Source organism: Callithrix jacchus, chromosome 15, assembly GCF_049354715.1.
Source record: "Callithrix jacchus isolate 240 chromosome 15, calJac240_pri, whole genome shotgun sequence".
NCBI lineage: Eukaryota > Metazoa > Chordata > Mammalia > Primates > Cebidae > Callithrix > Callithrix jacchus.
Window position 1 is genome coordinate 86,671,587 of NC_133516.1, and position 19,161 is coordinate 86,690,747.

Consider the following 19,161-nt stretch of genomic DNA (forward strand, 5'->3'; position numbering starts at 1 on the left):
AAGATTAATAAGAGAGGCTTGCCCCATTTAGGATTTACTTGTGCAAGCAGAGATGGAATGCTCCTTCTCACCATCACCACCATGCCCCCACTTCTTGAGTTTTAAAAAGAGAAGGGAGAGAGGAGAAATACCATTTTGTGTTGGCCAAATTGAGGGAAGGGAAATGTGATACAGGCAGTAAACAGGCTCATAGAAATGGATCTAGTTTCCATTGCAAAATTGTTCAAGCTTTTCAAGTTGCATATATGATCACCAATATTTAGAAAAATACCTCAAAATCAGAAAAGTAAATTCTTAACCACATAATCCAAGAACTGAATAATCAGGAAAAAAACCAGCTTCAGTAAACGAATCTCCCATAGCTTCGATGCAATCAGTGGCATTTTCATTTCTGTGCTCAGCACAACTACCCACTACCCAGACTTTCTTATCTCTAGTTGTGCCCAAGTTATTTTGGCCTCTGTTTAATCAATATGACAGCATCTAATCTGTCAAGGTCAATTATTTATTTATTATTTAATTTTTTGGAGACAGGGTCTTCTCTAACTCAGGCTAGAGTACAGTAGAATGATCATAGCTCATTGCAGCCTCCATCTCCCTGCTCAAGCAATCCTCCCACCTCAACCTCCTAAGTAGCTAGGACTACAGGCATGTGCCACCAGGTCAAGCTAATATTTTTTCTTTAAATTTTTCAAGAGATGGGATCTTGCCCTGTTTCCCAGGCTTGTCTCAAACTGCTGGCTTAAAGCAGTCTTACCACCATGGCCTTCCAAAGTGCTGGGTTTACAGACATAAGCTACCATGCCTAGCCAGTAGTAGAAAATTTAGCTTGTGAAATATCAAAGCTTTCCTTTCATCTTGATATAATCAAAAGAACTGGTCATGAACTTAGTGCTTTCACTCTCTAGCTTTGTGATTTCAGCCAAGAGACCAAAACTCAATGAACCTGAGTTGTCCAACCAATCAATGTAAGGGTGAGATGTGGTGGGAATGATACCTGTCTGAGCTATCGCATAGGGATACAGTACTGATCAAATATGACGAGGCATATACCAGTGTTCTGCAAACTATAATGTTATGCTACCTGAAATATTATTAATGACTGTCATCATTATTTTTATTATTTATTCTTACTTTTCTACTTGTTTGTATCTTCTTTTATTATGTAATATTCCTTTGCCCCTCCAAAGAAGGGCAAACAAAGATAAAAGGGAACAAAATCTAACTCATATTTATCAACTCAAGGTTTTATTTTGGATCTCTCTCCCCCATCCGCATCCCAAACCCTTCATGGCATTATGTACCTCTCTGGAATTTTCAAACTTAATTAGATTTACAGAAATTCTATCTCTCATAGCTATATTTAACCTTTGCAGCAACAACTGTGTTTTCTATCATTATTATAATTTTTGAAAAAATTAAAATTGATGTGAATGTATTAATTAATTCACAATGGTAACTTGATTTGTTTAAAAGGAAATACTTTGTATGTTTCACATTCTGTTTAAAATGGTTCATGGTAAGCTTGGAGCAGGGGCAACGCAAAGAAAGAAATTCTAAAACCTCCTGTGAATCCTATTTTTTGTCTAAATATTCTATCTTCTGGGCCCTTAAGCAGTGGCAAGAAACAACTTTTATTACTTTTGTTGTATTCTAGGCATGCTTTAGTTCACTCTAGCTGGGTTCTATTAGAATCTACCTTCTCTACATGCAAAGAACACTATATGCCTTAAGCAACTAAAAAAAAAAATAAAAGAACGTAGGCTAGTTATATAGGCATGAAATCATTACATTTACGAGATTCTTACAAGCACCAGAGTTATCTCTACACATTTCTCATTGCCAAAATGAAATGAAAAATGAGATGAACAGTAAGCCATTTTGAAAATGTAAGAGTAACTCTTCATATTATTTTCATGACAACCTCCTACTAGTCCTTCTCTTGAAACCAGAAAACATGGTTGATCCAAGTCATAATGGTTATTGTTTTATCCCCTCCTCACCTTTTCTCAGGCCTAGCACAATGTCTTTCTGTATTGTGGGCACTCAATAAATGTTGGTTAGTATTATTTTTAAGCATAATAGTCAAGTGTCCCCAAACACTTTATACTTCTATTTTCTATTCATTTATGGGTCCTTTCTGTCTGATTGAAGATCTACTTTGCTTCTGGTATAAGGACTTATCTTTTGCTATATTAATAGCTAAATAATTCATTCATGGGATATAGGTGGTATTTCCTCACCTTTAATTCTTTTAAAAAATTAATAGAACACAGAAAAAATATTTTGGTTACCCATGAAGTGTTTTGTAGTTTTTAAGGATATGCCATGTTTTAGGGCTTAATCCTACTGGCTTCTCCTGGAATAAGGAGTGAATTTCTAGTAGATGCCTGCAAGGCAACCCGAATTTTCTTCTGCTCTAAGAATTATACCATGCAACTTCCTTTCACATAGCAAAATATATCTTTTAGACACTTTTCTTTTCTCTGATAACATCTTAGGGTGCCACTTCACAGACGTTGGAATCCACTCAATTGCTATTTGCCACCTACCCAAGGTAGCCTGATATTTTTGAGGTTCCCTCTGTGTGCGACCCACATTTCTGCCAAGTAAAACCATCTGCTCTGGTTGGACAGTATCTAAATTCTATTCTGTTTGTACCAGAAACATAAAAGATATTTTGCCTAGGTAAAGGCATTCTATCTACTTAAATCAGCATCTGCATGCTTTCCCAAATTAGCAAAAACCAATATCCAAATGGCTGGAATAAGAGTCTGGGAATATGAGATTTCAGAGAAGTTGCTGACTTGCTGAGTAACTGCAGCTTCAGTGAGCACACTCAGAAGGGTTCCATTTACTTTTATTTAGCAAGGCAATGACCCATCCATGGGAACAGCCAGTTGACATCCCACATTGTGCACCTATTGCTGAAGCAGCAATTATGGACACCCTGAGCTGAATGCACATACTGGTGTCTGGATAATTTGTCCCATTTCCAAACTAGAATGCTCACTTGGATTCTGGAGTGATTGTGAACACTTAATATAGAAAAGTTTCAATTTAATATACCTTCTTTCTAGGTAGACAGAGGGACACTCAGTTTGCAGCTATCCACGTTATACATGTCACCATCAGAGAACATTCACCACTGGGTGGTATATAAATGAGCTACATAACAATTCTATGTCCCATGGCTACCATGTTTAAGTTGTTTAGAGCCATCTAAATCAAATTAACCCTCCTTTTTGATGGCGGCAACTGTCTGGATGAGTCTCTAGGGACTGTTTGGTTGTAAATCTGACTTCCTGGGACAGTGCTTAGGACTCATAGGGCCGCTTGAGAATGTAATAATGTGGAGCTCAAAGGCCCAAAAGAGTATGCTTAACCCAGCCTACACCTTTAGCCAGCATAGTAAAATGCCGGCTACATCCCAGAGGACCACGTAACTGAAGCTTCAGGCACTAACTTTTAGTTACATGTGCAGTTCAGAAAGTGCTCCTGTCTGATTAAAAGAGGATTAAAGGAAGATGACTTTTTCTTGACCATACATTGTCTTAATATGTCATTTTTATTAGCTTCCTGCTCCAGTTTTCCTGACTTTGCTGCATTGCCACACACAGTATCTAGCATTGCTTTGTTTTGTGCATACATTTTATCTTTTCTTCTAAATAGTTAGCATACTATCCCCCTTACCTTAAGTTATTTGGAACATCGCTTAATGCTTGCATGAATGTAGCATTAGTAATCACTTCTGGCAGAGAAATTTGAGTAACTGATACTTATAATGAGTTTTTTCTACCCTCAGCTTCACCTGACACTCAAAGGAGCTATAGTTTCTGGGGTTTTTTTTCTACTTGCCCATAAAATTTGTGTCTAAATGAACTCATGCTCTGGTAAAATGTGATTCAAATGCCTACTTCAGAGGCTGATGTTTCTAGCTTTGCAAATGGACCCTAATAGAAGTGGGAACTAGAGCTACTGCCAGTTGTATTCTCCTACAAGGTCTAAGCTTCAGAGGCTCACATTACAGCCACAAAACACCTGGCAACATCTGTTGCCAACAAGGACAACAAATTAAAGAAGACCTATCTTTTAGGGACATGACAAATTATGTATAATTGTGACAAGATTTTATTCAGGCTGCTTTTTCTTGGAAGTCCAGGAGTCAGCTAAGTTTCTAAAAATTTTTTGAAAATTATTTCATTCATGTTATATATTCTTGCATCTTTGTAACACTTTTTATTGGAGATATATAATGTCTAGACATTTATTAAATGGCTCAACATACTGGCAGAGCTCTGTGTAATAGTAGATAAAAGCTCAAAACATATCTTTGGAGTAGTTTGTTAATGCCAAAATTAATGATTAATTATAAATTGAAGTAATTACCTACACCTTTTAGTGGTCATGAAGTCTGCAAAAATATAACTAGAATGCCATTAGCCACAGAAATGCATGGGCTGTTTTGCCATGTTATCCTAGGAGGGCTCAAGCTAACCCTTCTTCATTAGCTAGTTTTAGTACGTAATGAATAATAAGAACATTTGTCAGACCTCTTACTGCTTTGTAGATAGACCAAGTTCACATGCATTATCTTATTTGACCCTAACATCAATCCTGTAATATTGCCTAATGTCAACCTTGTATCTCCAATTCCTAGGTAAGGAAATTAAAGCTCAGAAGGATTTAAATAATTTGTTATAGTTTGGTCATGTATTCAATCAAAATTGGTTAAGCACCTACAAAGTGCCTGATGACGGGGATTCAAAAAGCAAACGTCAAAGAATATTCCGTTGCACTGTGAGCTAGTGCCTGTGCAGGATCACAAATCCCCTGGCTCTCAATCTAGTACACTGTGCTACATTTCCCAGTCCTGTCATCCATTCTGGAAACTCCCACACCATGCAGCAAAACATGCTTTAGTGGCATTTTCAGAAACAAAATGACAGGTTAGATGGATGTTTGATGTTTCACTAGATGGCATTTATGTGTTGCATTGTATATTTTTATTCTCATTGTTGAATCCTAGGAGTCTGCTTATTAAACACACCAAGTGCTGCTCAAGAAACATCCTATAGATTTCTGAACCCAGTTCTTACATAGACATACCATACTGTTTTATAGCCTGTGACATATGCAAATAAACAGGGCTTAAGCTTCTCTTGCTGTACCAAAGAAAAGTTAAAAATTAGGAAATTGATGACATTTTAAGACCCCACCATTAACACATATACATTAGTGTATACACTTTGCCCCATCTTTGAATGAACAATAACTAATGAGTCTAATTTGTTGATCATTTGTACCATTAGAAGTGGCACTTTGAATTGAGTACAGATAAAATCTGCTAATTATTTGAGGTTAGGGAAATGAGCCAACTGACTACTTTTCTCTCCTACTCTGCAACGGATTAGTTTCCTTTTGTTGGTTGTTCAGTTAGGAACCAAGGCTAAAGGCATTAAAACATTCACAGCTGGAATTAGAATAAATGGCTTTGTAGACCTACAGTTATTGTAAAGCAACCAAACGGACGGATACAAAATCAAGGCTTAACATGCAACAAAGCTGGTATGAGGAAGCCAAAGGGGCATCTAGGCAGAAATGACAACAGTTTACCTCTGTGGAAAGTCTCCTCTTCTAATTTTCCCCTTACTATGGCTGATCCTCAATTTGCAACAATTAGGATTCTTTGGTTTAAGCAACAGAAATTGACTGGCTAATCTGATGTATAAATCAGGTGGCCCACTGGAAGAATATGAAATAAAACGGAATTGAAGGAAAACAGAAAAACCTTACCTCAGCAAATACACAAGCCCCATATCTCTGGATATCTAAATAATAACCTCAAATAATTAGTGGCAAGAACTAGTGAAGAATCATAGTCCTTTTAGGTGGTTACCCTTTCATGATGTATGCTAACTATTGCTGCTGAACAAACTACTCCAAAATCAGGAGTGTAAAATAATAGTTATTCTTTATTTTGTCCAAGTGTGGAAGTCAGCTGATTTATACTGAATTTCTTGAGGTGACTTTGCTCCTAAAGTTATCAGATTTAACAAATAAAAATAAAGGATGCCCAGTTGAATTTGTATTTGGGGTAAACAACAAATAATTTTTCTTATGTGTCTCATGCAATATTTGGAACATATTTATACTAAAGAAGCATTTTTTCAGACATTTATATTTAACTGGGTACCCTGTATTTTATGTGACAATTCAGTCTGGCATCTCCCCTCCTTCTCCTGGGATGAAGAGGCTCGGCTGAGCATGTTCTTCTCATAGAAATGATAGAGGCACAAGCACAAGTGAGTCCATTGGTACCAGCACTTTTCACAATGATAGTTGTGTTCCAGATGCTGACATCCTGTCAGCAAAAGCAAGTAACATAGCCCAGGGATGAAAAGTATATGTCATCCTCTATAGGAGACCATGGACATGACAAAGGATGGGGATGGAGGGAGGAGTACAGAATTGGGGGCATTAACACAGTCTGCTAACAAGAGATTAAATCAGTTTCATCCTCTTTTGAATTCTTCCTCACAGAAACCAAGTTTGAAGCAGGGATGTCTAATGGTCCATCTTAGGTCTTGTACTCAATCTTTGTCCAAGAATTGGTCACTTGATTAAGAGTCCCAAAAAACGAATATCTATGGGTAGGTAGTGGTTTTTCCACAGAAAATCCAGGATGTTTTTTATCAGAATAAAGAGGTATGGATTCTGGGCAAGTAAAACAATATATGTCTACTCCACATATGTCCCTGACTTTGCCTCCATTTCCACTTTTGGGCATATATAAGAAATACTAGTCTTATATAAAAAGAAGGAAGGATGATTTGTGAACCCAGAGAACTGTACAAGCAACTCTGTACAGTTGACTCTGGCTCCATAAGAGTCAGGAAAGACCCTGGAGATTTGGTAAAGAGGGTTGGTAAAGGAATCACAAAGACAAGAAGGAAGGACAGAAAAACTGGTGGCAGAACCAGACTGACGGTGTCATAATCTTACTTAAGGCTGCTCCATTGCACAGCTGAGGGAATAATGTACATTATTAAGTGCACCTAGATCTTAGTATTATTTCAGAAATCACCATTAAGTTTTTACTAAATAGAAAAAAATTGTAGGCTCAGTGCAATGGCTCATGCCTGTAATCTCAGCACTTTGAGAGGAGGGTAAAAGAGTCGCTTGAGCCAAGGGGTTTGAGGATGCAGTGAACTATGACCACACCACTGCACTCAGAAAAACAAAAGAAAGAAATGCATATTTTTAAATGCGGAATTTATGTGCATTCCAATAAATAACATTACCTATTTAATAATTCAGATTTTAAAATTAACATATAAATAGTGTGGTATCCAAAAATTAATAATATATTTAAACAATATTTTGGTTTAATTACTTAGCCTGGTAAGTAAGGGTTATATTTACATGTTTCCCAGAAATACTGGGCTGGCCAGGTACTTTATAGGGTGATTCTGAAAACCAAAACAGTGTATGCACTTTACATCATTCAACAAATGGTATTGTGGACATTGGTCAAAAAGTTATAGGGAGAAAAAACTCTGATTATGTCTCATGCCAGAAATGAATTCCATATGGTTTAAAGAACTCAATATAAAAAAGAAACAAAATAAAAAGAAGAAATAGAGATTAAGTGTTCAACTGTTCTTATGTTGGAAAAGGATTATTTATGCACAAAAATGATGGAAGAAATAACAAAAGAGAGATCAATAGATACAACAAGAAAGTTTTAAAATTCAGCAAAACAAAAATAATCATAAACAAAACTAAGAGTCAAAGAATAAATTGTAAAAATTACTACATGACAACCAAAGGTCAATTCCTTACAATATAAGTAGCTCTTATTAAACAGTGAGAAAAACAAAATAATCCAGACAAATGTAGTTATCACCGAAACTGAATAGATTGAAAACATTGAATAAATGGTTCATGGCATTATATGTAGGAAAATACAATAAGTCACCCTAATATTCTATGAATAACAATTGTTGAGGAATTTTCTGGAAAGGAAAAAGCACTATACGGCATAGTACGATGTTCCAAGAATTGAGCATAAATCAGTATTACAGTGATTTTGAAAAATAAACAACTTACGTTTGCTGGTTCAAATAAGAGTATTATGATAAACAGTATTTTCTAGGCAGTCATTCCCACCGAGAATTAAACTAAAGCAAAAATACTATCTATACCACTTTTGCAGAAATGAATATGACCTAGAGGAAGAATAAAGTTTGTGAAACGTGCAAATTGTAGGTTTTGGCTCTAGCTCTATCATTCATTAGCTATGTAATATTTACTCATTTTTGTCCCCTTTGCCCACATATGGGAAGTGGTAGTAGTAGTAGTAATAATAATAATAATAATATATTTTACTTTCCAGGATCTTTATAAAATTTTTATGGGGTAAAATAATACAATTTTTGAATTTCCACCTGATGTTATCGGTGATTATTATCTAAACTTAATTCTACAAAGGGCTACGGGAAACTAGAAAAGGAGTAGTAAGCTATTACACTAAGAAAGATACATCTATATCTATCTAACTCTCTCTCCCTCCTTATAGAAAAAGAAACAAAGACGTTAAAACTCAGAAAGCCTGCGGCTGAGGAAATTAGACACCAAGTTCTTTTTGCTTCCTGTGTTCCTGAAATATACAAAATTTCTCTGACTCATGGTTAATGCTTTTTAGTAAGAGTCAGATAAGTTGATAGTGAAATAAATGACTAAAGGAATCGCTAATATTATAAGAGCTCTATTTTACTGGTTCAAAATAAAAACGTACTCCTTTCTGATAAAAAGTCTGTAAGATACCTTCCTTGAGTGAAGTAAAGAGTTGAGAAAAACTAAGTACATGTTTTCAAGCACTTTTGAAGCACCTACTGTGTTCTAAGCACCATGCTCTGTAAGATTCAGTGGTTTAGAAAACAAAGGCCCTACTGTGTGCCTCTTACAGTTTGGTGAATAGCACAGGTAAGTAACTCAGCTGTTATGATTCAGTGCTGGGAAGGTGAGACACAGGACATTTCACCCAATATGACCTCAGGAGTGGGGCATGAGGTAAGAACACAGCCTGCTTCACCAAGTGTGGATCCAGGAGCAGAGCGGGAGGCAGGGTGGGGAATGACAGGGGTCTTTCACAAGCAGGTTAGGAAACAAGGTGACAAGCTGAAATTTGAAGGGGGAAAGAGAGTAATCTCATGAAAAATTGAAAGAAGAATATTTCATGTAGGAAGAAATACAATGTCAAATGCCAGAGCGTGAGGAGAGCACATTCCAGAAGCCAAAATGTGCCTGATCCCACAAGATGATGCAGGGCTAACAGAGTAGGAAATGAGGCTGGAGAGATAAGCGGTGCCAATCACAAATGACCTATTAAACCATAGTTAAAAGTTTGGATTTTATCTTGAGGGCAATGAGATTAATCAAGAGATATTATTTTCACATTTGCAATTTAGGAATAAAATATCTGATTGTAGTGTGGTGAATGTATGGCAGTGAGCATGAAGAGAGGAAGGCTAGAGACAAAGAAATCATTTTTAACATCTTCTCATTTCAGTCATTCAGCCCCTCCCAGAAAGAAATGTTGATGTCTGAAACAAGGTTAGTGGGAGTAGGGACTGTGAGTAAAGAATTTAATCTCTGAGGTGGGTGGATCACAAGGTCAAGAGATCGAGACCATTCTGGTCAACAAGGTGAAACCCCGTCTCTAATGAAAATACAAAAAATTAGCTGGGCATGGTGACGCGTGCCTATCATCCCAACTACTCAGGAGGCTGAGGCAAGAGAATTGTCTGAACCCAGGAGGCAGGGGTTGTGGTGAGCCAAGATCATGCCATTGCACTCCAGCCTGGGTAAGAAGAGCGAGACTGTCTCAAAAAAAAAAAGAATTTAATCTGAGATATAGTTTATAGATATATGTATGTATATACCACATTCATATAAAATTGATCAAGTTCTGTGGTTTATGCCACACTTTTATGTCACATATACGACATAAACCACAGAACTTGAGGATCAATTTTATACGAGTGCAGTGAAGAAGAGAGAGCGGTCAAGGGACATGCTTCGCTTTTTTTGCTTGGACAACTTTGCCTGATGATACTGTTAACTAAGATAATAAAACACAAGTGTTTTGTGGGAATGAAGGTGGTGACTTTAGTCCTGATTATGTTGAACCTTGGGTATCTGTGAGGCAGACAACAGAGATCAGAATAGTCCATTGGAAATGTAGGTGTAACACTCGTGAAAAAAATCTGGGCTGCAGATGGTGATTGCTGAAACTTCAGAAGCTAGAAAGTAGAGAAGATCCTTCAATGAATGTATAGATTGAGATGAAGAAAGAGGTAAATGATGAAACTCTTAAGTACAGATAAAAGAAAGGACAAGATAAGCTTAAGGGTTAACCTGAGAAGGCTGACTGGAAGGATAAGAGGAAAAGCAGTTAAGTCTGGTGTCCTAGAAACCAAGGGAAATAAAAAATAATGAGTGGAAGGAGCATCAGCAGAACTAAATACTTCAGAGAAAACAAGATAACAAAAATTGTCCATAGACCTAAAAACAGTATGATAATTGGTGAGTTTCCTGAGAGAAAATTTCATTTGAGCTTAAGGAGAGAAACCAGATTGCACTGAAGGTTGAGGTGTGGATGGGAGATGGCAATATGGTGTAGATCAATTCCCTCAAGAGATTTAGAAAAAAGGATTGAAAGTTAGTAAGATGGGAAAAAAATTAAAAAGGGACACATAGTCTCAGGATCTCCTGAAAGCTATGTCACGGAAAAAAAGAAAAAAAAGTTAATGAAAGAGCGATGTGGAGTTTAGGGAGGAATTTCTTTTGAAAGCAAAAAAGAGGCGAGGCGTGGTAGCTCAGGCCTGTAATCCCAGCACTTTGGGGGGCCAAGTTGGGTGGATCATGAGGTCAGGAGTTCAAGGCCAGCCTGGCCATCATTGTGAAACCCCATCTCTACTAAAAATACAAAAATTGTCTGGGCGTGGTGGCGCACACCTGTAATCCCAGCTACTCAGGAGGCTGAGGCAGGAGAATTGCTTGAACCGGGACCCAAGAGGTAGAGGGTGCAGAGAGCTGAGATCACACCACTGAACTCCAGCCTGGGTTGTAGAGCAAAACTCCGTCACAAAAAAAAAAAAAAGGCAAAAAAAACTGAATCATATTTAAATGCTTATGGGAAGTAGCTAGTACAAAATAAAGTAAGAAAACAAATAATGGAATGAGACCCATTGAAAGTGATCCAGAGGCATGTGGGATACCATGATACCACGTGGTTATGTTCCTAACTATTCAGCACAAACACTTTCTGTATCTCCAGTCTCTGAGACTCAGTAATTGAATAGATTGTTCTTAATTTGGAGATGCAGTGTGGTTTGGTGGCCAGAACATAACCCTAAAGTATTCTAGATTTTATTCCCAACTTTATCAGTACCTGTCTATGTGAAGTTGAACAAGTGGCTTAACTGGTGTGAAATGTAAATACAGTCTTTGCTATATGTCCTTTTATTTTTCTTTAAAGAGAAATTGTGAGTCAATTGTACCACAGGTAGTAATTCATTGGGACTTTTTTTAATTGAGTAATTTTTTTCTGTTTTTATAAATTTGCCTGGTTTTATATTAGGGAAATAGAGCCCTTTATATTTTCTATCAGAACATTTCTGTATTTCTTCTCCTTACGCTGTGTCCTGTGTTACGACTCAGATATAACTACAACTTGAGTAATGCAGGCTCTTAGAATTACTATGTCGCTCTCTATGATAGGTTTTAGATTGTTGGGTATGGCACGTAGTATGTCCAAATTTTGTTCTGAAACTATCACTGATTTATTGTTCATTCCAGTTGTTTTGAAGATGTTCAGAGCACTAGCCTACTCAGCTGGGAATTAGAAACTGTGAACACGAAACAGTGAAACAACTGGACATTCAGGAGTTCTGGATTCTAAGTCCAGCCATAGTTCTTGGTGGGCTCATCCTTGACAAGACATTATTTTTCTCTGTGCCTGATATTCTTCTCTATAAAATGTATATGCTCTTTCAGGCTTTCATTGCAAAAGTCTGTGAGAACATATTGCGAGACAGTGTGTGAATATGAGAAAATGACCCTTAACTCCGATAGATAAAAGGAGGATTAGGAACTCTGTTAATAGAGATTGCTAAATATTTGGAATCAACCACAGTCTGCTGCCATTGGGTTTGACTTGTAATGACCGGTTCCCTACCCAGAGGCCCTGTGAGAGTGGAACACTGAGATCCAGAGAGCCCTCATCCTGCTTCTTCCTTGGGACACTCTGAACCAGTCAGTTGCCCAGATACCATCAGTATCTCCTAATGAAGATTTGCAGGGACCATTTGGCTATCATGTGCTTGCTTCTGCAAGCAGAAAATGTTCCCGTTTTATTTGTCACCACAAAGAGTCCCTAATGGACACTAAGAATGAGAAAAAATAAAATTCATTATTGAACTCCTTCATGCTCTTTTGTCCTCCTCCTTCCCCCAGACACATACTTTCTCGGGGACAGCCTAAACAAGTGAGTAAAAAAGAAGAAAATCACAGTCAAACTATAAACCCTGTTATTTGTAATCAGTACATAAACTCTGTGATGAAATTTGTGAGTAATTCACTTCCCACTTAAGCCTACCAATGTGTGATCTAACGTTGCCACCCTGAACACTAATGAAGGAAGTCAGACAGCAGTACAGCTTGCCCTCGGGGATTCATTTCTCACATCACCAAAAACTAATTTCTGTTGTTTTCAGCCATCTGGTAGCCTGGGTTGTAGAGATGAAGTTTCATTCAAGTAGTGCTTATAAGCAAAGGCCTGGAACTGGCTGGGATTCAAACTCATTTTCTGCCCCTCACTTTAGCCCCCTCTGTGCCTCAGTTTCCCAACCATAAGTAAAATCTTCATAGGATATCATTTATTACAATAAGTTATTGAAGTAATATTTGTTAAATACTCTATGTAGGGCTTTATGCATAATAAATGCTTAAAGTTAGCTATTAATGACATTGTTAATAGTAGTGGTGTCAGAAGTATTAGAAGTAATAGTATTTTTTAATGTCTACCTGTCTGTGACACAGGCCTTATTAATTCACATAAGTTCTAAGATACTTCATGCAGCCTGTTATACACAGAGATGATATTTAGATGCTTACTATTGTGGCGATTAACCCATGTTCCTTATGTGGCTAGATTATAAGTAACCAGGTATTACCACATCTTAATAACACAATAGTGTAATCTTTAAGTAAATCACATTGTTTTTCTTTTGCTAGTATTTGGAGAAGGGACTGGATTATATTTATTTATATATACATAAGAAAATAAATTTCAGTAACAATAAGAAATGATGTATTAGTAATTCACATAAATGTGCATGCTCTGTAATACCTAAATAAGGTCCATTCTAACATTTTTAAAAGCTAAGATTTTTTTCATCATACTACTCTGTTTCCTACAGCACTCAAATGGCCATTGTGAAGGGTGTTCTTACCTTATGGGAGTGCTTTAGGACAACTTATAGATTTGGTAACCAGATGACAAGCATGGGTCTTAAAAGCACTCTACTTAATACAAAAATTCAAAGTGAGTTATAAAACCTTGAATTTGTACTTCCAGTTATACGGCTACAAGCCTAATCTTACTGACAGGGTTACATATTCCATTTCCTTTTGTTTTCACAGTCCCACCAAAGATCTCCAACATCTCCTCGGATGTCACTGTGAATGAGGGCAGCAACGTGACCTTGGTCTGCATGGCCAATGGTCGTCCTGAACCTGTTATCACCTGGAGACACCTTACACCAACTGGTAAGCAATGCTCCAGGTTCCAATATGCCATATACTGTTTAAGAGATCCTCATGCTCCTGGAATCCTGTTGCATCAGAAGGGCATGCATGTATCTTGTTAGTAACACACCAAGAGAATGGCAACATAGGTCTTATTTAGGGTCCTCATGGTCTTTGCTAATGTCTTCATCTCTATAAAGTTTACAATCATAGTACTGAATATATATGTGTATAGATCTATCTATCTGTAAAATCTCAGTTTCAACAGAACAGCCTCCCTCTCTGGCAACTCAACAAATACAGAAGCATTTAATGGCTTGATATTATATGTAAAATACATGCCCCTTTGGTGATTGAATGTCTCAGGGCAATATTTTGTCTGAGTTAATTTTACATAGTTGTTTGCCTGTTTGCTTTGCTTTACTTTTAACTACAGTTTTCTAACTTGTAGCACCTTGTGAAGAAATCTATTGGGAAAATACAGAATTGTTTCTGACTTTCATTGTCCTGTACTTGGCATCTGGTTCTGTGGTGGGCATCAGACATGGAGTAAGCTTCATGAACTCATTTTGAGTCCCAGCTCTTGATACTAATTCAGTCAAAATCAGAAACTCATTTCCCAGGAATGTCTTCAACATCCTTTCTTCCCCCTTCTCACCACCATCACCATAAAAAGGTTCCAAGGCCTCCTGCTTTTTGAACTTTATTGAAATATTTGAGCAAATTATTTAAGACAGTGGCATGCATACTCCTCTACTCTACCAATTACATATTCTTGTATGCAAAACCACGTCTTTTCAAATAACACACTTTATAGAATGTAACCTACTATTTAAATCTTCCCGAAACATAGGCTATAGGTCAATTATTCTTATAAGTGTTATTGATTTTGTAGGTAACCCACAAAGTTAACTAATTTATATCTTATAGTAACCTAAAATTTTCTCATAAAAGTAACTAGAGATTTGTCACAACATATTCATTTTGCAATGAACACTATAAAAATATTATTCAAAGCTGGATGTACAATAGGAGCTAAACTGAGACATTTCTTAAAGGCCAGGATAATGTTTGGTTATAATGTCTTTAAACATATCTGTATTTTGTGGTGTGAAAAGATGAGTCCTCTGTTTGATGTTAGAACCCAAATTAATTTCTCAAGTAAAATTTGGACCAACCAATAGAATGGTTTTATATTTAGGCAGGCATTCTTCTGAGAGGCCTCTATTTCCTGAGGAATTGTCACTCAAAACACATCCTTATTAACACCTGAAACTTATTGATTGATAATATATATATACATGAGACACTATTTGGGAGAATAATCTCAAACTCATTGAGTTACATACTTATTTTAGACCTCATATGGAAAAAAATATATCAAGGATTGTCTAAAGTATGAACATGCAGACATTATATCTTTTTCCTGGAATGAATTAAATCTTCAGATCACATTCTACTTGGATGGCGCTGTGTTGGCTCCAATCCCATCCTACCTACCCCTGTCCCAAGAAGCACTGCTTTTACTGAATAGCAATTTGGTATAGAAGCTATTGGCTCATACTTAAGGATGTTATAAAAGACATCTGAAATCATTGTGTTTACTGTAATGTTAGTATTGAGAGATTGTTAATTGTTTTACATAGTTTTCCTTTGAAAAGACCCTTTGAAGAAATTTGTTTTGTTTTTCAATATCTCTACTTTCTTTTTTCCTAGGCAACTGTTTCTTTTTTAAGAAAGGACCTAGTACATTTTCTTAAGTGATTATATGTCCTTTATTGTTTGACTGTTAGCAAACTTAGAGCCAAATTTATGGACCGTGTGTAAAAATATATACATTACTATGCATAAATTATGCATGAAAATTGATTATAAACAACCTATATAGAAGCCTATGGTATCAAGTTCATTTCAGACCATACTTCTGCTATCATCTTGTTTTCTTAGCATTATTTTTATTTTGTCTCGCCTTTTCTAATTAATGTAAATGTCTATGCAAAGGTATTATTTATAATCTCTTAATCTCTTGTGGAAAAAGGTCGGGGTGGATAAAAAAGGGAAATGGGAGTTAGAAAAGAGGAAAGATTCTATTCAAGTAATAATCAAATAATGAACTATATTAATAGAAAGACACTATTTCTTTCGGTGCAATATTGACCAGCAAATAGGCTTTTCAGGAAAAATGTGCCATGGCCGAACTGAACCTAAAGATAGATTCCTTTTTATCCCTTGAACTTATAAAACTTCTGATGTGTAATCAGAGTTTCACAGTCTTTTCCAGCTTGTCTAGGAGTTCAGGTAGTCCTAACTAACTCTCATAAACTTTCCCATGATAATCAACATGTGATTTGAACCCTTAATAACCTGGTTTTCTATGATGTTTCAAGTCAACAAAAGACCGAAGAACAAGCTATGTTGTCCAGAATAAAGGCTGTATTTACATAGACTAAGAGGACCCGGGAGACTTTAATATCAACCAAAATAATAGATACACTCACAGGGATTCTCAATAGTCAATTATAGAGGTCAGCAAACGACACCCTGGGTATCAAATTTAGTCTGCTCCATTTATCTACTGCTGGCAAGCTAAGAATAGTTTTTTTAGTTGTTAAATGGGAAAAAATCAAAATAGTTTTATTTTACATGCAAAAAATATATAAAAATTAAATTTCAGTATACTTACATAAAGTTTTATTTAAACCCAGCCATGCCCATTCATTTACAAATTCTCTGTGGTTGCTTTTGTTCTAAAACAGCAGCATTGAACAATTCCAACAAGATCCACAAAATGTAAAATATTATCTATTTGGCCCTTTATAGTAAAGTTGATAGACTCCTACTCAAGGCCATGGCTTGGAACATAGGACAAGGATTTGCTGCACTCATCCATGGTGCAGGGTAGGGCTTTGGGGATATCCTCCATCTAGCTCCTTCAGACATCTCAAAGGAAACAACTTTACTCTTATAGAGTCTTCTATCTAGGCCCACTTTGTGGGTCAGATTCTATTCTGGCACATGCAAAACTAGCTTTCTGTTGCATTTGCAGACTTGAGGGCAGACTACTATTCCCCCTACATTCCCCAGCCTCCTCCTTCATCTCTTTCACATCTGACCTAAATAACCAACAGTTCATAATTGTATTCCTACTGATAGGAGAGAGAACGTGCTTTGCTATTTTATAAAGGGCACTATGATTTTTGTTTGTTTTCATGAGCTTTTTAAAAATTTCTTTCAAAATATAGAACCAGTAGGTGATTCTTTCAGCCTATAATGTGAAGTCTTTCTTGGAGACTACAAACAAGGTATATAGAAAAGACCCAAAGAAGAGACTCTGCTCCCTGTGTGACAGCAAAGCTGCCTGCAACCCGTGGCCATGTGAGGGGGAAAAAAAACCTAGCTTTGTTCAATTATTAATTGTGCCTTCAACAGTACAGAGTGTGACTGCCTTGCAAAGGAAATGTACCTGTAATTAGCTCGACCCCATAGGGGCAATGAGCCCTGGATAGGAGAAGATTCTGTGCAGGGTTCACAATACCTGATTATCTGTCATTGATGACATGAGAGAAAGAACAAAAGAAATATGCATGGCATATTTTTATGAGGAGAATATTTATTACCTCTTAATTTGGTTTAAAAAATTTGGTAAGGCCATTTTGTTTCTTTTTGCACCTGAAATTTCCTTTCCATGTATACTGCTTTTAAAAAGCTAAATTAGAAGAATGGTGAATTTTTCATACATGCAAAATAAAAACACCTGAATTAGATGAACTTGAGACATTCATGCATTCTGTGTGCCTTTCTTGTATTTCTGATTACTTTTCTTCCCTCTTCAGTTATATAGCTCAAAATGATGTGTCACACATGCCGTTACTAAATGTGACCTATTTTCTCCCTTAATTAAGTTAGACTTTCATAATCCTGTGACTCCCAGAGGGCAATTGCACCATAACGTGTATTTTCTATGGAGTGTTTGATCTTCCTTCTGTGAGCAAAGCTGCTCCCATCTTCATTTAACTTTGTTTCTAAATCTTTCTTTCACATTCATCAGGAAGTCCCTTTCTCAAACATGCATCATGTGTTGTCAGGATTGCTCAGGGTCACAGAAAGAGTTTCTATGCATTTCATTTCCTCAAAGGTTTTCACAGCCTCAGTAGCTTTCTATCACTGAAAAAAATCAAAAGATACAATGAGGGTTTAACCCTTTAGGCTGAGAACAACCCAACTACAACCCAACTGTAATTTTCTTGTTCAGCCACAAGCCAGATCTCAATTAAAAAATATTTTGTGATTTGATGTAGTGAATGGGAAAATATTGTGCTTGGAGAAGCTAAGAGGAGTCTAAAGAGTGTAAGCCCATTTTCTCATTGGACATTGAGTTTTAACCACTTGATATGAGATTCCCCTTTCAATTCATTTCCAAGTCTGAATCCCTGACTGATGGTACTTTTTGATTCCATTAATGCCATTACTCCCATCCGTTTTACTTCTAATTGTAACTTACCCAATATGACCAGTCTACACTCTGACCTTATGGGTTTGAGAGAAATATATAATGTTAAACTGAACCTATTTATTTAAGCCGAATTATAGAAGTACCTTTTGTAAGTAACTATCATCTGGTCCTTCAAGTTAGCATGTTCAAATTAGTATGATTTCATATTTAACACAAAGAACACATTATCTACAATTTAAGTTTCAGGAAATTATTTCCTTGGTATGGACCTTCCAGAAGATTCTGTGAGTCAAATTTGGTAGCATATGGATGTAGAAGAGTCAAACGTATGCATTTTGCAGGTAAAGGCTTTGGACCATGCAGTAACATTCAAAAGAGAATAATGACCCGGTTTATTCTATTAATTGCTTTATCTCTTGCATTTATTTTTTAATATTTTCAATTTTTCTTTAAAAAGAGGAGAAAAAGAAAAATCTTATGTTCTCTTTTCAGTGTCTTACTTCTATAATGGTTTTAAAATATGTCATTTGTGAATACAGAATCATACTCAGATTAATCTTGATCTCCATCTCACAATATTTTCATTTGGCAAGAATTATTTACAGTGTTCACTCCATAAACAGACACAAGGAAGAGCAAGCAAAACATTGAACTAATTCACATCTTTCTTGACTTAGGATGGGCTTATCCAGATATAACCCTGTCCTAAATTGGTGCACCTACTAAATGCATATGACTTTTATACCATTGTAAAGTCAAAAAATTGTAAGTCAAGCCACCATAAGTCAGGACATCTGTAAAAATGCATGAATAGCCCCATAATTAGATTCTTCATTATGAGGAAACATTACACCTTTCACTGAGACCATAAAACACGGCCATGTAGCAAAATC

General features: G+C 36.4%; 1 protein-coding gene across 4 annotated transcripts in view; it reads left to right on the forward strand.

Moving 5' to 3' along the window:
• The window catches only part of LSAMP (limbic system associated membrane protein), a 633,432-nt gene that overhangs the window by 392,790 nt on the left and 221,481 nt on the right, over positions 1-19,161 (forward strand). For all 4 annotated transcript variants that reach the window (XM_003734914.5, XM_002758786.6, XM_008982408.5 and 1 more), the window contains exon 3: positions 13,711-13,836. In XM_003734914.5, coding sequence (XP_003734962.1) covers positions 13,711-13,836 — 126 coding nt within the window. The remainder of the gene's footprint in view (positions 1-13,710; positions 13,837-19,161) is intronic.